This window comes from Odontesthes bonariensis, chromosome 12 (genome assembly GCF_027942865.1).
Source record: "Odontesthes bonariensis isolate fOdoBon6 chromosome 12, fOdoBon6.hap1, whole genome shotgun sequence".
NCBI classification, from domain to species: domain Eukaryota; kingdom Metazoa; phylum Chordata; class Actinopteri; order Atheriniformes; family Atherinopsidae; genus Odontesthes; species Odontesthes bonariensis.
The window spans coordinates 7,904,364-7,930,363 of NC_134517.1; the positions used below are offsets into that span (position 1 = coordinate 7,904,364).

The 26,000-nt window shown below is 41.7% G+C and overlaps 1 protein-coding gene across 1 annotated transcript in view; it reads left to right on the forward strand.

Moving 5' to 3' along the window:
- Positions 1–24,488, forward strand: part of col5a2a (collagen, type V, alpha 2a) — a 41,942-nt gene extending 17,454 nt beyond the window's left edge. Inside the window, exons 2-54 of the mRNA XM_075479019.1 lie at positions 3,869–4,090; positions 4,726–4,745; positions 4,840–4,872; positions 4,976–5,008; positions 5,303–5,356; positions 6,213–6,305; positions 6,388–6,459; positions 9,958–10,002; positions 10,101–10,154; positions 10,323–10,376; positions 10,888–10,941; positions 11,045–11,098; positions 11,274–11,327; positions 11,462–11,506; positions 11,675–11,728; positions 11,897–11,941; positions 12,779–12,832; positions 12,983–13,081; positions 13,215–13,259; positions 13,349–13,447; positions 13,546–13,599; positions 13,743–13,850; positions 14,458–14,511; positions 14,602–14,700; positions 14,817–14,870; positions 15,392–15,490; positions 15,589–15,642; positions 15,820–15,873; positions 15,967–16,020; positions 16,156–16,209; positions 16,333–16,377; positions 16,470–16,568; positions 16,654–16,761; positions 16,909–16,962; positions 17,042–17,095; positions 17,232–17,285; positions 17,385–17,438; positions 17,540–17,647; positions 17,791–17,844; positions 18,083–18,136; positions 18,333–18,494; positions 18,585–18,692; positions 18,816–18,923; positions 19,007–19,060; positions 19,138–19,245; positions 19,456–19,509; positions 19,705–19,812; positions 20,743–20,796; positions 20,936–21,043; positions 21,255–21,564; positions 21,732–21,913; positions 22,048–22,290; positions 23,336–24,488. Of these exons, the coding sequence (XP_075335134.1) occupies positions 3,869–4,090; positions 4,726–4,745; positions 4,840–4,872; positions 4,976–5,008; positions 5,303–5,356; positions 6,213–6,305; positions 6,388–6,459; positions 9,958–10,002; positions 10,101–10,154; positions 10,323–10,376; positions 10,888–10,941; positions 11,045–11,098; positions 11,274–11,327; positions 11,462–11,506; positions 11,675–11,728; positions 11,897–11,941; positions 12,779–12,832; positions 12,983–13,081; positions 13,215–13,259; positions 13,349–13,447; positions 13,546–13,599; positions 13,743–13,850; positions 14,458–14,511; positions 14,602–14,700; positions 14,817–14,870; positions 15,392–15,490; positions 15,589–15,642; positions 15,820–15,873; positions 15,967–16,020; positions 16,156–16,209; positions 16,333–16,377; positions 16,470–16,568; positions 16,654–16,761; positions 16,909–16,962; positions 17,042–17,095; positions 17,232–17,285; positions 17,385–17,438; positions 17,540–17,647; positions 17,791–17,844; positions 18,083–18,136; positions 18,333–18,494; positions 18,585–18,692; positions 18,816–18,923; positions 19,007–19,060; positions 19,138–19,245; positions 19,456–19,509; positions 19,705–19,812; positions 20,743–20,796; positions 20,936–21,043; positions 21,255–21,564; positions 21,732–21,913; positions 22,048–22,290; positions 23,336–23,482 (4,397 nt within the window). The 3' untranslated portion in view covers positions 23,483–24,488. The remainder of the gene's footprint in view (positions 1–3,868; positions 4,091–4,725; positions 4,746–4,839; positions 4,873–4,975; positions 5,009–5,302; positions 5,357–6,212; positions 6,306–6,387; positions 6,460–9,957; positions 10,003–10,100; positions 10,155–10,322; positions 10,377–10,887; positions 10,942–11,044; positions 11,099–11,273; positions 11,328–11,461; positions 11,507–11,674; positions 11,729–11,896; positions 11,942–12,778; positions 12,833–12,982; positions 13,082–13,214; positions 13,260–13,348; positions 13,448–13,545; positions 13,600–13,742; positions 13,851–14,457; positions 14,512–14,601; positions 14,701–14,816; positions 14,871–15,391; positions 15,491–15,588; positions 15,643–15,819; positions 15,874–15,966; positions 16,021–16,155; positions 16,210–16,332; positions 16,378–16,469; positions 16,569–16,653; positions 16,762–16,908; positions 16,963–17,041; positions 17,096–17,231; positions 17,286–17,384; positions 17,439–17,539; positions 17,648–17,790; positions 17,845–18,082; positions 18,137–18,332; positions 18,495–18,584; positions 18,693–18,815; positions 18,924–19,006; positions 19,061–19,137; positions 19,246–19,455; positions 19,510–19,704; positions 19,813–20,742; positions 20,797–20,935; positions 21,044–21,254; positions 21,565–21,731; positions 21,914–22,047; positions 22,291–23,335) is intronic.
- The last annotated feature ends 1,512 nt before the right edge of the window (positions 24,489–26,000 follow it).

Sequence of the window (26,000 nt, forward strand, 5' to 3'; positions counted from 1 at the left end):
ACAAATGATGTGAGCAGGGGCCAAGCTACTCTTACTGTGGAGCACTTCTTCTGCTGCAATTTCATAAACTTTATATAGCTATATGTCTCAAAATAACATGATTGTGTGACTGTATAACATGGCAGGATGGCTGTGTGTCAAGAGCTTGTGCTCATCTTCAAAAAGAATGTTTTAGTTTGAAACAATTCCATGTTTCTATCAAATCATTTTCTAACCCGTCAACTACTGGCTGCCAAAGCTTCTCCCTGGACACACTTCGTCATGAGTGTTTCCATATTAGCTGAGTAAAAATCCATACTTTTTTTTTTTTTTTATGCCCGCTCACCTGCCGGTCACATCACAGGAGTAGTTTCCTCAGGTTTCTCCTCAACCACAATGTGTGCCAAAGGATGTAAGTTGGATTCTTTGTTATCTGGCTGATGTCTGGTGAGTAGCACGAAATGATGGTGTGGAGCAGACGCATGAGTCATGTTGAAGAGCTCCAGACTCAGTCTTTTAAACCAGGGAAGGAAATTGTGTGCTCCATTAGCTGAGTAGCGGAAAATCCAGGTCCAGAGGTAGGAGGGTGTCATGATCAAACTGTGAAAAACTGTGGAACCTGGAACAAATTAGCTGAGAGGAGGTTCAAATTGAATGTTCTCCTCCTCCTCCTCCTCCATCGCAAGACTTGTGGTCAGGCTTCTCTTCCAGTAAATTTCAAACTCTCCCAACATGCAGCGTTTGAAATCTCTCAAACCCCAACAGGAAAAATCCCTCCCCAGCTCTGCGGCTCGGCCAGACATGCTTGGTGTGACGTTTTTATGTCTCAGCACTAAGAAAAAAGCTTAAGTTACACACAACCCACAGAGATGACATGTACTTCAATGAGTGAAATCTCATTGAATGGCTTGTTGGAGGCAACAAAATTCAATAAAAAGACATAGTGATAAGAAATTTAGATAGTAAGAGACACTTCAAGCTCTTTTGAAATATAATCCCAATGATATTTAAAATATAATCCCACTTTAATTAATGATACTTTAATGATGAAAAACAATACTGCCATTCCATTACTTGAATGATTCAAAACAAGAGAGAAAAAAGCTGCCGTTTTGAATGGTCACAGCTGAAATGGTGGCATGCTGCTGACTGTTAAACGGAAGGAAAATTTCATTCCCGAACCACTACGTGTTTGTCGTGTCGTCAAATACTGTATGGTCGACAGCGCAAGGACGGCTGAGACAACATACCTTTGGGATGTATTTACTAGTTAGACTGTTGATCTTCTAAAATATATACAGATGGTGTAAGGAAGCATGAAGACGGCGAGTCAAGGGCCGACAGCGGTTGGATGTCAAGAGAGCATTTACAACTGTGTCAGTTGAGTGTGCAGCACTACAGACCTCACTCCTCAGGCCCCTGACGTGACCTCACTCCTCAGGCCAATCACATGACCTCACTCCTCAGGCCAATCACGTGACCTCACTCCTCAGGCCAATCACATGACCTCACTCCTCAGGCCCCTGACGTGACCTCACTCCTCAGGCCCCTCATGTGACCTCACTCCTCAGGCCCCTGTGCTCCGATATGAACACAAGTATATGGCTTCCGCTCTACAAACGGACTAAACTTTCACTTATTTAACCAAGTGGAGGTTAAACCCTCCAACTTATTTGGAGGGTGACTTATTTTAGTCACCCTCCAAAATTTGTTTCTGGTTAAACATTTTTGAGGGAAGAAGTAAGCAATGTAGTTGCTTGATTTTCATTTGTATTATATCTGTAAGGTCCGGCTTTCTTACAACAAGTACTACTGGACTTCTGGTTATCATACCACAGCTCAATTCTAAAATATGAGACTAAACCAAAAGAACTCTACATTCAAATATTTTGTTTAACCATGTATTAAACATGTCTATACGTGGTATACATAACAAAAAAAAAAACACTGGTTGTTTGGAAAAAGACATTTCAAAATTAAACTTTATTAGGAATACAGTTAGGCTGCATTCTAACCAGAAATAAGTGAGGTAAAAAACTAAAGAACCTTGTATTTATATCACTAACGTTTTCATATCAGAGGGATTTTTCAGTTCATATCTACCACTGGGTATAGATAGGAGTTATGAAGATGCAACATTAACTTTTATATTGGAGTTTGTTGATTTTTCTCTTGGCTTTGTTATGTGGGGAAAATCTTCAGGAGGATGAGCTGTCACCTTCAATGAAGGTCCGTGGTTCGATCCCCCACTTCCCCAGTCAATATGTCCAAGTGTCCACTGAACCCTATTTAGTCTCTGAAGCATTCATCGGTGTGCAAGTGTATGGGGCATGTAAGACTGCATAGAGCAAGAATAAGCTGTATAAATGTGCGTGTAAATGGGTGACTCTGGCTTGTAGTATTAAAGGGCTTTTAGAGGTCAAACAGGACTAGAAAAACACTATATAAATGCAGCTCATGCATATCTGTCCAGAATGTACAGTACTGATAGAAAAAAAAAAGATTTGCCAACACCCACTCTTTCAAAATGAATGGGGACGTGCAGTATATATTGAGACCTACTGAGAAGCAGAAATAACGTTACACTAATGTTAATTCTGAGCATTACATGATGTACCTGTAACTGTTCACTTTGAGTCATTGTCCTCCTCAAATCAGTTTTTTCTTTCAAAAATAAAGTTGGAAGTGAGCTCTGTTTGGACATGTCTTGTTGCTGAAAGCCTCTGGATGATGGTTACTGCTCTTTGGCTTTTGCTTGGGGATCTTCTGAGCAGTTCAGCTGTGGGGTGATGTACAAACAAGCCACTTTGATCTTTAATGTTGTTTCTTTTGGAGTAGCACGAAATCCCATCATTTCTGCTGATATCTGGATCCTGTAGGTCTAACCTACCTGCTGTGTGAGGCTCGCAGCTGCCACCTGCTGTTTACACCAGGAACAGGTAAAGGTTTCAGAGCTCACAGATACGGGCTCAGGTTACAGAACACGCCAAAGCTGGACCCACCCCACAACAGGCAGTGGGCCTCTGTCTCCATTCAGTTCCCAGTTCTCTCATGAGAAGAAAAAACAAGATGAATTGGAGTATTATAAATATTTTCAGGGTTGTTGAAAAGGTAACTGTATTATGTGGCATGTTATCAAGTGATCAGATATTTGTCAGGTATGTGTTGAACTTATGACGCCAAACTACAAACAAAAGTGTTTAATTAGACTTCTGAGAGAAAGAGTTACTTCATAGGTGGCTGAAGGTTTTCTCTTTTGAGCGTGAGACGGGTTTGTGGAGGAAATGACCTCATGTCTGACTGCTGGAGACTTCGCTGTAACAGCAGGTCACGTTTTCCAGACTTTATTCCCTTCAAAGTGAATGCTGCACATGGTGGAAGCCTGTGTTTAACATCAGGTACATGCTGCTGTTGGTGTTATCTTTGCATATTTGCTCCTCCAGTATGACCTCTGTAGATTCTGTTTGCTCTCATTCAGAGAGATGTGAAGCTTTTGGCTCTGTGGCAGCTGCTCTGGTTTTGCCGTGATGGATTGGTGGTTAGCACTGTTGCCTCACAGAATGATCGTGCTTCTCTTTGTGCAGAACAAACTGGGGAAAGCCTGAGGCCTGTGATATTAGCATATAAAAGGGGGCAGGAGAAGATGGAGGTTTTGTTTCTGTTTATCTATTTGAGTGGTTGAAAAACATTGTTTCTACACTGTAGTCTTAAATCATCTCAAATAAATTTTATTTTTCATACCAGCTTCTACAAGGGGTCAGACCATGTTTGTGATTGAGCATTACTCTCAAAAAGTCCCTACATAGGATGAGGAATGTGGGCTTTGTGTTTGTGTTGCTGGTGACCTGACATAACTGAAAGTGTCCTCCTCCTCCTCCATGTGCTCCAGGAGATGACAAGAGCTGCACTGCAGACGGCCAGGTTTACACAAACAGGGACATCTGGAAGCCGGAGCCATGCCAGATCTGCGTCTGTGACAACGGTCAGGTCCTCTGTGATGACATCCAGTGCGAGGAACTGCAGAACTGCGAGAAGATAAATTTCCCGGACGGCGAGTGTTGCCCTGTTTGTCAGAGCGATACACCCAGCACCGGCGGGACAGATAGCTTCGGTGAGCGACGAGCATCTTTCTCTGTGTGTCGGCTGAAATCAGCCACAGTTTTGCATAAACTTTGGCCTTAAAGGAGGACAATATGGGATTTTAAATGTAAATGTACTTTATTTATACAGCCCCTTACAGACAATCCTTACGGTGTACCAAAGTGCTTTACAGCAGGTAATAAATAAAGAGAAGAATAAGTAAAAATAATAAAAGAACAGTAAAAGCAATAAAATACAACAAAATCGCTTAAGATAAAATAAGATAAAAGTGTCATCATACTACTGGGTATTAAAAGCCATCCTAAATAAGTAGGTTTTTAGCCTAGATTTGAAGAGAATTTTAACATAAATATCATCCAGTTGTAGAGGAATCTCCCCTCTTATATTGTTTAGAGTTTGAATAAAATATATTAATAACAACATTATCATTAAAGATTGTCCTTTGACAGGTGATTTATGAAACGCACAAATGACATCAAGCTGCTGCAGATCAGTAGAACTTAGTTATCAGATTCATTGCGACTGTTTTGAAATGGTTTACCTCCACCGACCTGCCTCATGATAACAAAATAAAACCGTCTCAGTGTGTACTTAATGTTGATTTATTGACTCTCTGAAATGTCTCTTGTGTTTTCCTCAATGTAGGTGGAGGGAAAATTTACAAGGTAGGCTGTTTCTGCTATGTTACATGTTTGTTGGTATGATCACCGTCATGCAGAGCGAGTTTGGAAGCTTAGTCTCTTCTCTCTGTTTACTCAGGGCCAAAAGGGAGAACCTGGGGATGTTCCAATTGTAAGTGTTTATCTGCACTTAAGCCTGTTAAACAATTTAAAAACAGTTTAAAATGGAGTCAGAGTTCAGGATGTAACTGGAGTGTTTGACGACTTCCCCGCAGGTGACCGGTATTAGAGGCCGTCCTGGACCAATGGTGAGAATTGCGGCTCTTCGTTGTACCTGCAGCATCAGCTGAGGGCTCAGCTCTCTGTGATGCCTCAGCTTTGTGTGGATGTCCATCCACCTCAGCTGACACTAGATGGCACAAGAGGACAGTTAACTCCCGCATAACTTCACCTTAAAAGGATGTCGGCAGAGCATCACGAGCGGGCCTCAAGTCATCAAAACCGCTGTGACATCCTGTGCCATGTGAACGCATTTTCTGTAATGTGATTACGATACCGTCCTCTTCGTTTTTTAAACAGTGATTGTTATTTATTTACAACAGGGGCCTCCCGGCTCGCCAGGAGAACGGGGCTCTCGTGGAAACAAAGGAAGGCCTGTATGTCACATCCACCAGTCCAACACAGACATTTAGCAGAACTTAAACATGAAAAGAACGAGTCTTCAGATATTACCTCTGATTCCACACTGTGGGAAATAACATGAGTGCTGTTACCCTGCATGTGACGTCACATTATTGCACCATTCCTATCATTAAATGCTCATTCGGAGATCATCTGAATATGTCATTAAATGCAATGAATTTGCAGATGTATTTATTTAAGTGTACACCGTTGTAAAGTTCTTTACTTTCAGTAACAGACTTCAACTACTGTGTTGTAGAAGTTTAACTTTGTTGCTGCATATGCAGATTAATTTACCATGATGTCAATGTGAGCGTTCTGCTCCTACAAGCATCATTCACATGACGTCTGGACAATTTCATAACCATATCCCTTCTCTGACAAGTTAAGAGATCAAACTAAAAAAGAGCGGCGTAAAAAGAGTTTGGTTCAAGGTCAAGAGACTCAAAATCAGAATGTAACGCAGGGAACTGATGTACAAAGAGCTTAGTAAGCACATCTGGAAGCAGTGATGAATGAATGTGGCCCGTTGGTGCAGGACGCAGCATTTTGTTGGTGATTTGTTATCATTGTTTTCCCACTGCCCACTCTTTACAGCTCATAGTTCATTAAGAAAAAACAATAATTAAGTTGATTTCACACCAGAATGATGTTCCACTGTAAATCTTAGCTGCTTTAATGACACCCGACTTTTATTTTCATGTTTAAGTTCACTTAAATGAAATTTGAAAACACAATCACTTCCCAAAAAAAACATAAATCAGTATCAGATTGAGCCGAGCTATAAAAAAAATTTTCAGTGAGTGAATCAGGACCTATTTTACTCTCTAGGGACTGCGAGGCTCTCCGGGCTATGATGGAGAGCCTGGTATACCAGGTCAGCCCGGTGAAGCAGGACCTCCAGGCCATCCAACGCACCCAGGGGTGAGCAAGCTCTGTTATTTTTTTCACAACACACATACATAATGATATTAACCTCAGCTAACCTGACATGATGTACCTGCAGGGGCTGGGAGCCCAGATGGCTCAAGGATTTGATGGAAAAACGGGACCCCAGGCCATGTTGAGTGGAACTAGGGTAAGAGGATGTCAGAAAAAAAAAAAATGTTCTACTTATCTGCAGGTCTTCTACAACACTTGGGAAAAATGACGGAATCACCACAATTGGAGGTGTTCGTATAGTAAAAAAACAACAAAAAAAGAGTTTTTAGTAATATAAGTTATTACCTAAAACTATGTAATTTAGGAATTTTCTTCTAGAACAGGTGGAGGAAAAAAATGTGCAATCGCTCAATCGGCAGGAAAAAAATGATGGTTTCATTCATTAAATAAGAAAAATATTATTAGATCTTTGTTGTTCCTAGCTTGAATTCTTTGACGCATTGATTAAAGGCTTAATGGCAAGATCCATCATCAAACTGAAAAACATTACGTCAGCATCATCAAACCTACTTTTGATTGATGGAATGAGAAGAGTCCAAAAATGTCACTTTGCATTTAATGCAAATTCATTTTCATTCAATCACCCACAGTCCACGACTGCTTCTCCTCTGCCAACAGAAAGTTTTCTTCTGTTTAGGCAAGTTCAGCTGGTATCTTACACTCCTGTCATTTAAATTTTACAACAATTCTTTTTTTTTTTTTTTTTATTAGGTGCAGAATGTGCAGTTGTTAAATCAAATAGTTTGGAATCATGTTTGTGATTTCTTTTTTAAACAAAATAAATGACCTTCAAGAGTTGTTCCATAAAGTTTGCCAGGGATTGTACACTTATTTGAAAAAAAAAAAAAACTAATAGTAGTGTTTTAAAAGTAGGTTTGATTCTGTATTTAGAAATTACAATTGGGGTGGTCGGTGGCGTAGCGGGTTGAGCAGCCCATGTACAGAGGCTACAGTCCTCGCTGCAGCTGTTCGAGTCTCGCATCGGACAGCCCTTTGCTGCATGTCATTCCCCCTCTCTCTGCCCCCTGCTTCCTGCCTCTCTCCAACTGTCCTGTCCATTAAAGGCATAAAAGCCCAAAAAATAATGATAATTAAAAAAAAAAAGAAATTACAATTGCTTGCAGCAGCACAGGACAGTGCCATGATGGCTGCTCAGCACTGGCAAGAGGAGCTGCTGTGCACTAGTTTACACTTTAACCGAGGAAGCTCATGTTGTATTGATGAGTTAAAGAGAAACCAGCTGACAGAGGCAGTGTGTTTCCTGTGTCCTCTGGCTCACAGACATTGGCAGTGGACCGTTAGGCTGTTATCATGGGAGAGGTGGTGCTGGGGCTTCAGAGGGTGGTTTGTGTCAACAGAGGAGTGGTCATTATAGTTCACTTCACCTCTTAATGTTCAGGCTGATCAGTGGAACTTTGGATCTTCTCACCACCATGATATGACCACCCATACTTAAGAGTTCGAAACTATATTAAAGTGTTGAACCCCACATCAGAAACAATAACAGGCTACTGACTTCAGATTCCAATCTGTTTTATTAAGAAAACACACGAACCACTGACGAAACCTAACTAATGTGCTGCTAACCCTCCCACCCACAAAGATGTTAGCAGCTGGTCTTTTGAGTCCTACGATGGAAGCACCGATGCTCCAGATGTGCGAAAGAAGAAGAGGTCAGTCGGTGCATCCTGAACTCCGTGTCCTTTCCCAAAGGTTTCCCAAAGGTTTCCCGAAGCATCACTCTCTCCCAACCAGTGCGTCCTTTTCCACAGCCGGTTCTGGAGATTTGACCTCATCCGAAACGGCCCCACAGGCTTCCTCCGTGGGAGCCTCCTCACCATCGCTCTCACTCTCTCCCTCGTCCATGAGCTCTCGCGGGTCTATGAGTCTTGGGCGCCCCGCGCGGAGCCTCAGCCCCTCCTCGTGCCACAGCCTGTAGGCACTGACCACCGCCGCCCGGGAGCAGCCCACCATCCTCGCCGTTTTGGAAACGCTCACACCCATCTCTCTGGCCACGACGACCTGGCCTTTGTCAAAGTCGCTCAGTTCTTCGCACTGCTCCATTTTTTCCACGTTCAACACGTGATAGCGAGAACGCGCCTGTTCAGGCACGGCGCTGTACTTCCTCAATCGTCACGTGACGTGTGGCCGCAGAGGAGTGAAAGCATTTTTTTTTAGCAAAAAAATAAATCATAACAAACCCTATGAAATGACTTTTCTCCTTATTATACTTGGACTCTTTTTGTTCTACTGCTTCGGTGAGGTTTAATGGCAACAGACAGCAGGTTTAAAGAGGCGTTTCCCTTCGGTTTAGTGACATTTGAGCCAGCGGAAATCATCTGATTTGCCTGGTGGGAATCGCACTCGCGCATGCGCCGTAGGCTGGACACATAAATTCCAGCTGGGGTGCCTCTCCTGACCATGCTCCTGACAGCCAAACTGAATCAAATCAAATCAAATTTATTTGTATAGCACATTTCATGTACAAACAGTTCAAAGTGCTTTACATAAAATAAAAGCATTGCAGCAGGGAAGCATTAAAAATACATAAAATAATATAAAGAGAAACAAATAAAATCATTTAAATGAATTTAAAATCAGGCAACAGTCTAGATAAGTTAAAAGATATTTCATGCATAGACACATGAGAAAAGAAATGTTTTTAACCTGGATTTAAAAATGTCTACATTTGGTGAAAGTTTAATCTCCACTGGCAGTTTGTTCCACTTATTTGCAGCATAACGGCTAAATGCTGCTTCTCCATGTTTAGTCTGGACTCTGGACTGTGCCAGCTGGCCTGAGTCCTTGGATCTAAGAGCTCTGCTGGGTTTATATTCTCTGAACATATCACAGAACGCTGTTCCCGCTCAGCTAAGCACTGCCAGTTCTGCCTACCACACCCAGACTATATAAACACTGGTTTAACCAGACACAGCAGCATGACCAAGGGTCTTTAAACTGATTTGGCATAATATGCAAATTTTTATACAAAACTAATATTTCAAATACTGTTTCCTTAGAAAGTATTACTGCTGGAGGCATATAAACTAGTTTAAAATAAATCAAACATCTCCAGCAGATCATCCTTACATATGTTTGACACGTTTTTGGTTATTTTTGTACTCAATTTCACGAAAGTCAAGAGTCATCATAGTTATATATGGTAGGAATTCCAGTGTTTCCCAAACCTTTAACTGAATATTGAAGAAACTGTCTCAGGACTTCACCTGAAAAATCTGGTTTTACTGTACTGATTGTTTTCAAACAAACTAGGGCAACGATGAAAAGTTTCTGCTTGCTTTTATTTATTTTATAATTAAATAAGCCATATTGAATATTTGTTGTCAGGTAAAACTGCATTGAAGTTGTAGCCCTCGATTGGAATATTTTGGTGTGTAAACTCAAGTGTTGAATTAGCAAGTTTTCACAGGGCCAGTGTCTGTGCTTTGACAGGTATTCAAATATGGGTCATAAAGTGTCTCTAAGGAAATTAGAGCACCAAATGAAACCACCAGCCAGTGAGTCAAACTGATAACATGGTTATCAGTTGCTCTACTCATAGAGAGCACATGTTTGGGAATTCTTCCATATTAAGCTCAACTCTTCATTTGATTTGGTGTGTTGTTTGTTGTAGGGAGAGGCTGGAGCAAGAGGACCTCCTGGACCCAGTGGTTCACCTGTAAGTTCTCAACATCCTCACTGTGCGCCACACACAGCATCTTCTGATGTTGTTGTTCTTCCCTTTTCTTTAATGAATGTTTTAACTGTTATTTAAAGGGTGTAGCAGGACCACAAGGATCTCCTGGGGAGGTTGGAGATCCAGGACATATGGTATGAAAGAATTCTGTTTTCATTTTCTGTGTTTATAAACACATGTGATGTGCATGGTTTGGATTCATTCTTATCAGCAGGCTGCTTATTTTATATGGACACCTACATCATATAGTAGGACTGTCCTCGGTACATTTTAAATGTTTACCAGATCACTGTATTTGTCAGGGTCCATCTGGGCAAAGAGGACCTGAGGGCCCCCCAGGGAAACCGGGCGAAGACGTGAGTCAACTTTGGCTATTTTTTGTCTGTCATCATTGTGTGCACCTTTAGGAAGAGAAAGATACATTACTGGTGTGGTCCATTAGAACTCAGTAGTCAGATTTTCCAAGTTCCCAGTCGGAAAAATCAACCGGAGCACCCCAAAATTCTGATTTTCTACTGGGAAAGTTGTAAGAACCTCACCAGCCCCAAGATCCAACCATGCTGCCCCACACAGAATAGCGGTGATAGCTGCTCTGATAAACAGTTTATTAGAACTTCTATCAATTTCTGTGTCATTAAGTCAGTCTTGTATTGCCATACCTTGCATTGTACATGAACACAACAATGAGCAAATCCTATTGGTTCAGGTGTGACATCATTCTTTGCTTTGTGTTCTGACTTCAGAGGCAAGTGGAATGCAGCATCCATCTGACATTGGCTCTCAGTCTTACGTTTTTGACTCTACTGTCGGCTAAAACTTTTTTTTTTTTTGCAACAAATAACTATTTAATGCCATGTCCTTACACAGGGAGAAGCAGGCAAATCAGGGAATTCTGGAGAAGTTGGATTCCCCGGATCAGCGGTAAGCTTTTCCAGCTCAATACTTACTGGAACCAGAATCTCCTGTTTCTGCGTTGTTGACCTTATCACAACTAATCATTGCCCATCCATGTTACGTATTTTAGGGGTCTAGAGGATTTCCTGGTACACCTGGGCCTCCTGGCTTGAAAGGTCACAGAGTGAGTATCAGTTGTCTGAGAAGCTGTTTTAAAATCAGCATAGAGGATTTAAGGAATCAAAGTGAATTACACTGATTTGCCGTGGTTATTCTCTTTTCTGTTATTCATTCCCTCCATGTTCACTCATACACAGCATGAAATACGATGAGTTTCTTTTCTCCCCTCTTGTGAACAGGGTCATGGAGGACCACTTGGCCAAAAAGGTGAAACTGGAGCAGTTGGATCCAAGGTACAACCATTATGTGAAATTGTGCAATAATCATTTTTTATTGTTTCTGGTGTTTTTTCACTGGTTGATCAGGTGATGCCTAAATATTCTGTCGTGATGCTGTACATAAATGAGTTTGAGTTTTCTTTTTGTAGGGTGCCACGGGGCCCCCTGGTCCAATGGGAGGACCTGGTTCTATGGTAAGTTAAGATTGTATTTTGCTTAAATCAAACATGAATGTTTCTGTTTTGTTCTCAGCTCTTATCTAGAATAGACAGTAACTGTGTGCAGCTTAATGTAAATAATGCTTGCTGGTGCTGGTTTAAATGGGGAGTAACTGCAATTCGCCTTTGTCTGTGTTTAAACAGGGTCCTGCTGGGATGCCTGGGGAGAGAGGTCGCCCTGGACCCGGCGGTATAGCAGTAAGCATGTTAACACTAAGCAAAAGCACTATAATTAGTGGAATTTCCCACTAATGACCAAAATGTGTAAATAATAGTTTGTTGAAATGTACTAATATGAGTATTGTATTGTTAGAAGCTCTGTAATTAAAAATAAATGTATAAAAACATTAGGTTTTTCTCTCTTAGGGGAAGCGGGGTCCACCTGGCAACGTCGGGAAAACTGGCCCTATGGTAAGTCAATGATTTTCTTCCACCAAAATGGTAATTTTAGGCACAGACACAAATGCTAAGCTGGATTTGAATGGAATAGATTCAGGCTACCAGTCATCACCTGTTAAGACTCTTGCTAATCTTTCAGCAAATTCAGTAAATAACTTTTCAATTTTGATAAAAATGTTGTATATCTTTAGCAAAATTGAACTCTTCCTTTACCTATTCTTCTACTCTGCATAAAGAGCAATAAACCAATACTTCTGCCTTAGTTCTACTCTTGGCATGTGTGTATCTTTCACTGTTTCACTCAAGCATTTGTTTTTGCTTGAGTAAAACACGTGTATACACCTATAATTTGTTAATTATGTGCAAAAAAAAAAAAAGTAAACACAAAGTTTTATAAAAGATCTGAGCCCAAAAACATTAAAGTCACGTGATTGACTGGCTTTTTTCCCTCATATGATGTACCAGTAGTATCTCAGAAATTCCCAAGAAGCGCTTTTTCCATTTTACTCTTGACAATGTTCGTCATCGTTGTTTTTTTGTTTTTTTTTTCATCCTTAAGGTTTGTTTCTCTAAGTGTTTTACAAGATCACAGGTCTTGTAACCTATACTGCCACCATCTGGCCACACTATGAACTTTAAACCATATGTGTCTTCTTCACATTTCTCTTTACTTGTGTTTTTAAAAGATCATCTCAAATTTGCATTTAAAACTTGGCTATAGAAAGGGCTAGCATACTAGCTGTGGTCTGCTATACCTGTTCTACCACTGTGTTTTTACGTTTGTTCTGTGAATGCACATTTTCCATGTTACAACTTTACACCAATTTTTTCACCTCTGTTTGTTAACAGGGCCCCTTGGGTCTCAACGGCTCACCTGGATATCCAGGAACCCCGGGCATGAAGGCAAGTAAAGTAACATAGCTTTCAGAGAGGGAATTCTCTAATCACCCTGAACATTTACAGTGATGGGCCCTTTTGGTGTTTATAATGCTCTCAAATTCAAATGCATCACATTTCTGGATATTTGATTTTCTTGATAACTGTCTTCCACAGGGACAACCTGGCCCCACAGGTGTCAGGGGTCCAGAGGGCCCACAGGGACAGAGAGGAGAGACTGGCCACCTGGGCAGAGCCGGACCAGTTGGCCTCAGGGTTAATGTTTTACTTTACTTCTACTTATATATCACATGAAGAACATTATAAGGAAGTAATGTCTCAAAACAGTTCACCCAGGTTATTACTATATTCAACAGATTATCTAACTAGAGAACTTTTGTGTTCAAAGGGACCCATGGGTACAGATGGAGGCACAGGTACCAAAGGACCAGTGGTGTGTACACAGTTATTCAATTCTAGAAATGATTGTTATTTTTTAAATGAATAAACAATGTTCTGAAAAACATGGCTCATTCTTTACAGGGCAATCTTGGTCCACAAGGTGCAGGCGGCAATCCTGGGCCCCTAGGTCCACCAGGACCTCAGGGAAGCACCGGACAGCCTGGTATCAAAGGACAGCTGGTACACTAACTTTAAAACCTTTCTTGAATTCTTGCTCAAAATTGCTGAAAGTGGCTTATTATAGTAAGTAACATTTTTTTTACACTTTTGTGTCATAGGGAGATGTTGGTGTCTCAGGTTTCAAAGGAGATTCTGGACCTAAAGGAGAACCTGTAAGACTTAAAAAAAAGAAAACCCTGAAATGTTTTGTTTTTTTTGAAAGTCAGCACCAGCTTATTTAACTGAAGAAAGGTAACAGATAAAGCTGGCCTTTCTAGCTTCAGTTTAAATTTTGGCTTGTGTGTCCATTTCTTAGGGTCCGCCAGGCTCTCAGGGAGTGATTGGACCTCAGGGTGAGGAAGGAAAGCGAGGATTACGTGGAGATCCTGGCTCTGTTGGCCCCCTTGGTCCTGTCGGTGAGAGAGTGAGTCAGCGTCCTTTGTCTCTTTCAGTCCTCCTCACAGCATTGCGCTTATGAGTATTTCACTGAAGCCAGCTCCGTCATAAATAGGAGTTTTGATTTTTTTTGTGTGTGAAAGGAAAAAAGAGATATAGGAATAAACTTCATGATTTTTTTGTGAAACTTGCTCACAGAGATGGTGGTAAATAATGTCACCTTACTACACAAAGGTCCATCTGTTTGTGATGGTTATTTCCCAGATAGCAAAGAAGGTTTGGCCCAAACACAGCCCAAATTGTATTTGCTATATCTCAAAACAGGCCAGCTACTGACCTTTGGGGCCACATCTGTCCCACAGAGCATATGCCAGTGCCATAACTGAAACTATAAATGGGTTATAAATGGCCCGGATCAGGCCCAAATTATTCTGCTTTCTGTGCTGTGCCTCCCCATGTGTGTGGGGTTCCTACTGGTGCTCTAGTCTCCTGATGCAGTCTAAAAGTAACTGGATTAAGACCAGAGAATCAAACTACCTAGTACATTCACTTTTGATTTTTTTACAACACTGCTGTGCTTTACTACGGTTTAACAAACGCAAATGTGATTACAATCTCCATGATCTGTTTGCCAGGGTTCTCCTGGTAACAGAGGATTCCCTGGCGCTGATGGACTGCCAGGACCTAAGGTGCAGTATATTTTTACAATGTAAACATTTTTGTCTTGGTAGATGTCTTACTTAGCAAATTTAAGAAATACCTCTTGGTTTTCTCAAAAGGGTGCTCAAGGAGATCGTGGCATTTCCGGCCCACACGGACCTAAAGGTTCTCTAGGAGACCTAGGGCGTCCAGGAGAGCCTGGTCTACCAGGTGCAAGGGTAACAAAAGACTTTGGCCTTTTACTTTTGATCTACCATTTAACTTGTTAACTATATGTGAATTGTTTCTTTTATACCTTTACTGCAAATAGTGATTATTGATCACTTTTCTACAGGGTCTAACTGGTACCCCAGGAGTCCAGGGAGCAGAAGGCAAGCCAGGGCCACTGGTATGTCACAGCATTGAATTGTGATTTAGATACTAGACATAGAAAGTGTTTTAAAGGTCTAGTGTGTGGGGTGTAGGCCTATCTTGTGGCACAAATAGCAAATTGTAAGCAACTGAATGACCCACACCTTTCTCCAAACTACAGTGGCTTAAAAAACATCAAAAACATTAAACTCCCACTTTAGAAGCAGTCTTTAGTTTGTCCCATCTGGGCTACTTTAGTCACACAGTTTTGCAACAAGAGGAGGGTGACTCAAATAGTGATTGGTATTATTTGCTTGTTTTAGAAAATAAAAACAAGTGCATTTTTTTCACGCAATTCTACATGAATGAAAAATAGTTATCAATACTAAGTCGCATTTCTACAAATATATATATATGATATTTTTATAATATATATATATTAAATGTTCCACATTGGAGCTTTTACTACAATCATATCATCTATCTAATCATTTATTTTGATATCATGATAAGTCTTCAGTGTTGGTTAAAGCAAAGTATGTTTTGCTTCTTATCTAGGGTGCACCAGGTGAGGATGGTCGTCCAGGCCCAGCGGGGTCCATTGGAAACAGAGGCCCTGCTGGAACGATGGGGGGTCCAGGTCCCAAAGGCTTCAATGTAAGGTTGCAGTCACTCAAAACTGCGGTTTAATTGTTAGACGAATACGTTAATACCCTGTTCTGTTTCTAATAGTTTAACATGTTTTACTCTCGAAGGGGGACCCAGGAAAGACAGGTGAACAGGGATCTGCTGGAGTGCTAGGTCAAAGAGTAAGTACTGTTTACAAATGTAGATTTTGCTTTTAGCATACAGAGTAGGACATATAAAATGTTTGTATGCCGTCTTTTATCACAACAATCATGTTTCATTACCTCTCTTAAAACCTCACACCCCCACTTCTTTGCTTCTAGATATGTTATGAGCAGGTTTGTCAATTTTTTTAACAGGGTCCTCCAGGCAAAGATGGAGAAGTTGGCCCTGCAGGCCCCCCTGGTCCCTCTGTAAGTATATTATTTCTCTTGCATCACCAAAATTACTGAGAGCTTTTTTTTAGGACTGATGCAAATGACACAGATCATTGTGCCATTTCAAAGGGTGTTGCAGGAGAGAGAGGAGAGCAGGGACCACCAGGTGTGAACGGATTTCAGGTGTGTAATTGTTTTTGGCTGGACGTTAAACATGAGTTTCACAACATCTCATAGAGTTTGATAAATGTTAGAGGACATGATGGCTGAAAATGATTGAGTCTGTTGTATCATTTTTCTTTCTTTTTTTTCTCATAGGGTTTGCCTGGAAATCAAGGACCCCCTGGAGAATCTGGTAAACCAGGTGACCAAGTGAGTGCAAAAAAAATTATAAAAGCAGCTCCTACTCATGTCTACTTAAAGTTACTGTATTTGGTGTTGCTGTCTGTTATATTTGGATCCAACGTGTAAAATACAATTGTGTGTTTCTTTCAGGGTATTCCTGGAGAGCTTGGACCTGTGGGTCAGATTGGACCACGGGTGGGTGAATTTCAACATGATGAAAACTGATTCATTTCAGTTAGTTTACAGTAGATAGTGCCACTGATCATCTGATGGTAAATATCTTCTAGGGCGAGCGTGGAATTCCTGGAGAGAGAGGAGAATTGGGTCCAACTGGTCTGCAGGGACCTAAAGGAATTCCTGGCGCGCCTGGTCCAGATGGACCAAAGGTACTGTTGGCATGGCATTTGTGCACAGGAGAAATGTGGACTGATACGAACTGATTTGGACTAACACTGATGTTTGTCATTGTAGGGCAGCCCAGGCCCCACTGGTGCTTTAGGTGACGTTGGTCCTCCTGGTCTTCAGGGAATGCCAGGAGAGAGAGGCATCTCTGGTCCTCCTGGGCCCAAAGGTGACAGAGTAAGTTTGTCGTACTTTTTGTTCGAAACCCCAAACAGATCTCAGTTTCTTTCTTAGTTTGTTCATTTCTTTGTAAGACTATGACTCTGATCTCTGCTTTGACCCATAACTGAATGAGCTTTACTCTAGTTTGCTGTCTTTGTTTAGGGAGCAATTGGTGAGAAAGGATCAGAAGGTACACCTGGAAACGATGGCGCAAGAGTGAGTAAAACATATTTTCATCTGCAGACACATTTTCTCTCGGATCAGATCCCGAACCTGATTTCTTTACTGTTTGCAGGGAGCACCCGGCCCCGTTGGCCCACTAGGACCTGCCGGACCCAGTGGGGAGAAGGTAGAGCTGTTTTATAACACATGTTTAAAGGCTGACAAGGCAATCTCTTGCTCATGCTCCTTCTACAAAAATACTGGATTATGCTCAGTCAGGGGTTGTATAAAGTGCTATCAGTAAACATAGGACGTCTGTGCAGGGAGAACCTGGACCCAAAGGACCAGCTGGACCTCCAGGATCGAGAGGAACGCCTGTGCGTAGACCTCACCACTGTTTCTGTCTCGCACATTAAGTCATTTTGGCTTTGCCTACTCTTTGACAGTATATCAAGACTAAGTTGTTGTCATTTCAGGGAGCAAGAGGTGACCCTGGCCCGATTGGTACAGTAGGATTTTCCGGACCCCCTGTGAGTAGACTGGACGGCTCTTCTTCCCTACAAATATCTATAGTGATGTGCAGATGCTCAAATGGACAAGAATATTTGCTAACGTTACAGACACTTTGTAGGGTCCTGATGGTCAACCTGGAGTCAAGGGAGAGCCTGGAGAGCAAGGCCAGAAAGGAGATGCTGGTTCTCCAGGACCACAAGGTTTAGCTGGTGCTCACGGACCTCCTGTGAGTTTCAAAGATAAAGAATCTACCTGATGTAGTGGTCCATGTTTTGCATGTTTACTGAGTTTCAGAGAAGCTGAAATATCTTTCCCTTCCTGCAGATGTGGTGCTGAGAAATTATTTTATTTACTTGGTTTATTTTTTAGGGACCACTTGGTGTTGCTGGACTAAAAGGAGGAAGAGGAACACAGGGCGCTCCAGTAAGATCATTAATCAAATAATTCCTACATTGTTCATACTAATATTATAGTATTATTCAATTAACCTTTAGTTTATCATGCTGAGACCGCGTGGGCCCAGGGACAGTGTGGCTATCCTGGTCCTGATGGCACCATTTTAAAAGGCTATGTTCTGCTGTGTAATTTTTTTTCAAACAATTGATATTATATTCTGTCATAAAACTTGTAAAACTGTATCTGAGGACCTTTTTGCTTGCAGGGCCCTACTGGTTTTCCTGGATCTGCAGGAAGAGTTGGACCACCAGGCCCAACGGTAGGTACTGTCCTCAGCATGTTTGTACGTAAATTTTATAGAACAAGCAACCCTACTATCATGCATACTCAACACTGTGGAAGTGTGCAGGGGCCATGCTGAATAGAGATTATCCCTGTTTGTATATGTGGCAGCACACCACGTTTTGTATTGTTATTCTATGCTTGATGCAACCAACTGCAACCTTTCTTATAAGGGCCCAGTGGGAGAACCTGGACCCCTGGGACTTCCAGGCAAAGAAGGTCCTCCTGGACTCCGTGGAGATCACGGATCCCCTGGACGACAAGGAGAGCGTGGACCTGCAGGACCACCAGGGGGCCTAGGTGACAAAGGCGACTCTGGAGAGGACGGCCCTACGGTAAGCTGACTTTACTGAACGTGACTTTTCAGTTTGTGGTATTAAGAATACCAAATCTAAATTTCCTATATGTTTGCTCAATGACTTCAGGGCCCTGATGGTCCTCCAGGCCCAGCTGGAACTACAGGACAGAGGGGAATTGTGGGTCTTCCAGGTCAGAGAGGAGAGCGCGGGATGCCAGGTCTACCAGGACCAGGGGTTAGTATTACTGAAGTCCTCTGTCCTCTGCAGTGTGCATCTTATTTCAGTCATTTTGGTGTATATTGTTGGTACTTGTTTGTGTTTGGCTGCAACTTTAGTTGTCTGTTGTCATTTTTGTAGGGTCCACCAGGAAAACAGGGATCCACAGGATCATCTGGAGATAAAGGCCCTCCAGGTCCAGTCGGTGTTCCTGGTGCAAACGGACCTCGTGGCGATCCTGGTCCTGATGTAAGCCCATGCTTTTAACTGGTTGATGATGGCAAGTTACAACTTCAAAGCTGTTCTTATGATGTATGTTGTCTGGTCCTCAGGGTCCTGCAGGTTCTGATGGCCCCACAGGAAAGGATGGTGTTCTCGGACAAAGGGTAGGGTGCAAAGAATCAAAACCTGACTTTGGTCCTCCTTTTCGTATTGCAAGTCACTGACAGGCATTCAATTTCAGGGAGACCGAGGAGATTCTGGTCCAGAGGGCTTGATTGGTCCTCAGGGACTTCCTGGACCTCCTGGTCCTGTTGGTGCACCAGGTGATTCAGGAAAGAGAGGAGAGTCTGTAAGTGCATTTTCACTTCCTCTGTATTTGTCTTTCTGTCCTGTTGTCCTAACGTGTGAAACATATTCACACATTAGAATATTCTGTTCTGATCATAGCCTTCGGTAGTGAGTGATGAGGTTTTTCACAGAGTTTTCCAAAGGTGCTGGGTAATTCTTATGGTGTTATCTATGCCCTTGTAGTCCTTCTAATAATTCTACTCATCTGCAGGGCTCCAGAGGACCTCAAGGTCCACCTGGATCAGCTGGAAAGAGGGGATTAGTGGTGAGTCTCTGTCTTTTGACATATTCAGGTGTGTAAGCTGGCACATACTGATGTCAGTCTACAAAAAGAAAGGACATTTTAACATAGATTTAGATTAGCATCCCTACTGAAGTTTATGCAGATGTGCAGTAAAATCAGTCTTTCCCATTTCATTGAAATAATCCTCAAAAAAATGTTTAATCATTCCTAATTCAGGGGCCCCAAGGACCAAGAGGAGATAAGGGTGACCTGGGTGATCATGGCGAGAGAGGGCAGAAGGGACACAGAGGCTTCACCGGTCTGCAAGGTCTTCCTGGACCCCCAGTAAGTTAAAATGATGTTCATCTGATTATACTGTCTAACTCATTTGTAGTTGATATCAGACGCTTTGCTAACCCACAGTTTACAGTCTCATGGATCATTTGAGATGTTAGAAACTTCTATTGAATCGAATAGATAAAACAGATCTTTATTGTATAAACGCAACTAAATTCAAAGTACTTTTCCTGGTGTTGAAACAGGACAAATATCAAGGATAAAGTTTAAAGAAGTAGAAAAGCAATACAACTAGTAAATTACATAACTTGAAATTGATAGTTGAATAATTAAGCAGCTTATAAAATCAATCAAAACACCAAACAATCCTATTACACAGGCACTCCCATAACTATAAATGATATTGCACAATCATTATAACAGAATGTCTATTGGATCACCCTAAGCACTGAAAAATGATGCTAAAAAGTTCCTGACAAAGCCCATGTGATGGACTGGCAATCTATCCGGGGTGTACCCTAACTCTTGCCCAGTGGCAGCTGGGAGAGGCTCCGGCCCCCCTGACCCTGCATTGAATTAAGAGGGTATAGACAATGGATTGATGGATGGTTCCTGACAAAGTAACCACACATCGGGAGTGAGAACTCCTTTAAGCCTCACATCAGCCTCAGAAAGAAAACCACTTTAAGATCTGCAGTCTAACAAAACATGCGTGTCTTTCGAAAGTGGGAAGAGCACTCACGCGGGCATGCCGAGGGCTCAAAGAACTCCAACATACAGAGATGAATTTAAATGACAAATCTGCTGACAGGGTTTGCGTTCTCACCTCATCTCTAAAATGAGAGCTTTTGTTTCTAAAATACACCTAAACAATGAATAAATTGAGCTTTTATGTAAGGTTTCCTTCTTGAATATCATGAAAGATGTCCTTGCATGTGAACTGAAGAGCCGATTGAATATTTTCTTTTTTCTTTTCAGGGTACAACTGGTGAGCAGGGAGCTCCAGGAATTGTTGGACCAAGCGGCCCGAGGGTGAATGCCACACTTTTGTTTAATTCAGCTGGAGAATATGTCTTTATCCTCTATATACAGTTTGAGTTTTCAATACATTAAATTTCCAGTCAAATTCTGAGGCTGGTGGATAACAACTTTTTACTGGTATATGACTCAGGGGCCTCCTGGACCCGTCGGGCCTTCTGGAAAGGAAGGTTACTTGGGCCAGCCAGGACCAATGGGACCTCCAGGAACTCGTGGGCTCAGTGGAGAAATTGGACCAGAGGTAGAATTTCATTATTCAGATCAGAGAGTGCGCAGAACTTGTAAAGTTTTTCTTCAAACACCCGGATGAGACTGTGATTAAAGGGATGAAGATCTTTTAAACAGATGTTTGTTGGCAGGAAAAATCTTATATCGTCTGTGCAAAGTTTTGACTTTGATAATAAAAAATAAGAATGAATAAACAGAAAAGCTATGTTTTACTTAATCCACAGGGTCCCCCAGGAGAACCAGGACCCCCTGGCCTTCCAGGTCCCCAAGGAGCTCCCATGGCAGTTATGGATGATCTCTTCGGCGGCCCACAGGATTACGACTCTGGGCCCCCTCCTCCCCCTGAGTTCAGTGAGGACGAGGCTCTTCCCAACAGTAACTCCTCCACCATAGTGGCCGTTGACCCCAGCGTGCAGGCCACCTTGAAGGCCCTCAGCAGCCAGATTGACAGCATGAAGAGCCCAGATGGCACCAAGAAACACCCTGCCAGGACCTGCGATGACCTCAAGAGATGCTACCCTATGAAGAAGAGTGGTAAGTGTCTCAGAGGAATGGGAGAATTTTACTCAACATAGGTTTCTCTCTTTGAATTAGCTGCAGTGAACACAGGATTAAGTGTCAGTAGGTCTGCAGAAATTTTACTGCAGCAGATACAGAGTAACCTATGAATTCCTTCCCATCCTGATTGTTTTTATTTGTAGGTGAATACTGGGTGGATCCAAACCAAGGCAGTGCAGAGGATGCCATCAAAGTGCTCTGCAACATGGACACCGGAGAGACCTGCATCTCTGCCAACCCATCCAGCATACCCCGTAAAGTGTGGTGGAGCTCCTCCAGGAACAAACCTGTGTGGTTCGGAGCCGACATCAACAGCGGGACTCACGTGAGCAGTTACTTTTGGATGATTTGTGAGAGGATGAGAGGAAGAAAGGAAGACATTTTGTGAAGAATGTGTAGTTGAAAGTGCAATATACTGTGCGTCAGAACAGTTTTAACTAGCTGTATTTGTGTTTCTAGTTCACTTATGGTAACAGAGATCAGCCGGCAAACTCTGTATCAGTGCAAATGACCTTCATCCGCCTGCTCTCCAAAGAGGCCTCCCAGACCATCACCTACCACTGCAAGAACACTGTGGGCTACAAGGATGCCAAGACGGGCAATTTGAAGAAAGCTGTGCTCCTAAAAGGTTCCAATGACTTAGAGCTCAAAGCAGAAGGAAACAGCCGCTTCAGATACACAGTGGTGGAGGACTCCTGCACAGTAAGTTCCAATGCTTCAATCCAAACTCACTGCATAGCTGGCATCAGTCAAAACTAAGGACCTGGCACTGGAGGACAAAACATTCTGAGATATAAATGCAAAAGTATAGTTTAATCTTTTCAACATACTAAAAGTGGAATTAAAGCAGAATTCTGAGTTTGTATTAGCAATCTTTCAGCCAAACATAAGTGATTTGATCAGTCTCCAGGTGCTTAAGCTTAAGTTTCAAAATTCTATTTCTGTTTCTCATTTCTGCTTATGATATTGATTCACAAATCTCGGTCCATCGTAAAAAACAAACCCTGCAATATCAGGGAAAACAGAGTGGTTCATTTTAAATGGGGATACTGTAACTGGTCCTCAAAAATGATCATCAGAGGCTCTTGTTTTGGGTCTAGATGCTACAGTAACTCACGTCCCATCTAGTGGTACAATAGTGGTATTACAGTAAAAAGCTGTCCGTCCCAAAATAATCTCAGTTGTACATCTCAGCTGCATAATTCACAGACTTAAGTATTGCTTTCACCAATTTTGCTGATACGAGTAGTAGGATATTTCATGTTTGAAACATTTTTCTTCTCCAAAGAGGACCTTTGAGCAAGCCAAACCACCTTGATTGGATATCCCAAAAGATCATTGAAAATATTAATTATTTTCACCTTTCATGTTCAACAACTACCCAGCATGCACAGGTGCAGGAGTGGAACAGAGCCCTCGTAAACAGGGCTCCAGAGATTAGCACCATATGTTGACCAAATATTGCAGTCCTTATGGAAATTAATCTTGGATGGCAGAATTCCCAGAGTTTGGACTGCTTTCATTATGTACATATATTCATGTATTTTTTTTTAGACTACAAATAATCTGTATGGCACAGGCCAATACTGTAAGTTTATGTAGCCAAACAACACTTTATATGGAGGATACATCTGATACTACGAGACAAATGCTGTGTACATTTATCAAGTTTCTGTTCGACTGTTCTAATCTTTGTATAAGTAATGCAGCAGGTTAGTCACTGAATCTGTTTGTCTCTCTTTCACAGCAAGCAAATGGCAACTGGGGCAAGACAGTGTTTGAGTACAGGACACAGAAAACTGCAAGACTTCCCATTGTGGATATTGCCCCTGTGGACATTGGTGGTCCTGATCAGGAGTTCGGCCTTGAAATCGGGTCCGTTTGCTTTTTGTAAAGTGGTCAGCAGGGAAGGACCGAGGAGATTCCTGAGACTGTTAAACTGACAGCTGACACGATCAGCCACGTTGTACATACGAGTACTGAGAACTATTCTGGCCCTGTGACGAGATATTTATTGTGCCTTTCAACCCAGTTCGAGACACCGAAGATATGTAAGTCAGTACGAATGTTTGGAATTTACAGAAACCAATCGGTAAAAATCAGAATCATTCCTTTGTTGTCTTGTGTATGTTTGACTTTAAGCTTCATACATTGTTAGGTCCAAAGATCTTGAACTTCATTTCACAAATTGTTTCCAAAGAATCTAAAAGCTTTAAAATATTGCATATAACTGCTGTTTTCAAGCCCAGAACAAGTTCCACAGAAGCTGTGTCAAATGTCCCACCATACTTTTTTTTTTTCCTGCAGTCATCTATTATTTTATTCCAAATGTTTGAATATAATGCATTGTGGTGCTATGGATGAAAAACGGTCGCTGATGAGTTCACCAATGCAGTGTTGATGATCTGACGCCTGTATCCAGTTATTCTGAACTTTGTACCGACCACGAGGAGGATTAGACACATTAAGTCTGTCGATTACTCGGTGTTAGCTACCTCGTCACCAAAACTGAGAAAACGATGACACTACATGTAATGTTTTTTTTTCATTCCAAGGTGCTGTTATGTAAGTTGTGTGATCCCTGTGCAGTCCTTCCAGTCACATGGCACAGGGCAGGGTTCTGGGATGCAAATAAAGATCTTTTTGTTAACGATGGAGGGATGAGTGAGGTGGTGTGTGGTGATTGGTGACATTTTTCTTTTATCGTCAGTATGGTACAGTAACAAGTAGCTCAAAATATCCTTCTTTTTATGCATGTCAGTTGCCCCATTGCAGTATCCTGAAATTATATGCTCTTGAAACCCTTATAATCAGTTTTATAGAATAAGATGGCTGTGAGTGGCTGTTTGCTTTGTATTTTTTGCTATGCAACAAATTAAACTAAATGCTTGTTTATCCCCCCCAAGCTCTTGTCAAATTAATTAAGCTGTGGTTAGGTTCTGTTAGTTGGTCCTTTTGCACACAAACCCATTGTTTTCTAGTAATAAAAACCAAACAAACAAAACATTAATTTTAGTTGCATTAGTTTTCAGGTGCTTTCAATTGTCATGCTGGGCCTTAAAGCGATTCTCCTGTAGCCTCGAGATTCAAATTGCAGTATCTTTATTATAAATTTGTAGGAGAAAGAGGACAAAGACAAAGAGGGGACTTTCTGGACTCATGAGATGTTTTAAAATGCTGTACCATGAGCAGAATCATTTCACCTTTTTAAGACCAAAAATATACCTGATTTAGTTTTATTGATTGATTTATTCCGGTATGTATAATTGATACCATGTTCGTCTGGGTCATCAGTGGTGCACGCCCTCTGAAACGAAAGCTTCCCATACACAAAATGCAATAAGATAACTGGTAAAGGCTGTCTGAGGGGAGTTACCAGATATCCGATTGCCTTTATTCAAGGGCCTTAAATACCATTTACAATAACGCAATTGTTGTTTTTCTGTCGTAATCCTGATTTGGGTCAAGTAATAATCTCTTTTATTGTCTCCATGTTTGTTTCCATCCTGCAAACCTTGACGCTTGGCATGCGCGGTGTTCACTGGTGTAGCACCTAGTGGAGTCCTCCATGTGAGACCAGTTACGTGAAAACAAAACTGTGCCCATGTAAAGTGTAGAGTAGAAAAGCAAGTATGTTCTCAGCCCAATGTTTTCTCAGACCAAATCCAAAGAAAACTGCACGAGCGACCCATTTACACATAACGTCAGTGAAAGGACGCGGAGACACGTCTTCACTTTAGATGATGCAAGTAGATGCTGAGACAGTAACCTCGAAAATCTTTCAAGTCAACTGAACTATTTGCTTTACGATTTATCACAACGGCCTACTGGTGTCGAGATTATTCCCATGTCACTGGGAGCAAGAATAAGTAAGGAAAAAGCGATTGTTGCCATGTGTTCCCAAAGTTCTATGATGTAATCTGTCATCTATCCAGAGAGAGAACTAAGAAGCGAGCTTGGAGAAATGCGAGTATGACTGTAGAATCACCAGGCAAGTCATGAAAATAGGTTTAGTTCATTCGTTTTATTCATCAGCTGTTGCTTTGTTTCTTTTTACCTTGAACCAATTTAGTAGTAGTGGACTGTTAGCTAAGTAAGGCCCAATGCATACCTTGTGACTAGGTGCATTCAAGTGCAGCTTGGGCTGACCAGAAGTGCTGATAATTTCGGAAGTAAGAAGACTGCAGTCAGGTTAGACAAACTTTAAATCCAGGTGCTGATCTTTGAAGATTACATTCTACAGTAAACTCTGTTAGAACTTGCTTTTTAAAAAATGTCTTTGTACTTCTCTCATGGATTTGAGAATACTATCATCATATCAGCAGGAGAGTGAAAATAGCATTATTGCTCATCAGCAGCACTTTGTTTGATTAATTTCCAGTTGAATAACTGTACAATAAAAATATTGATTT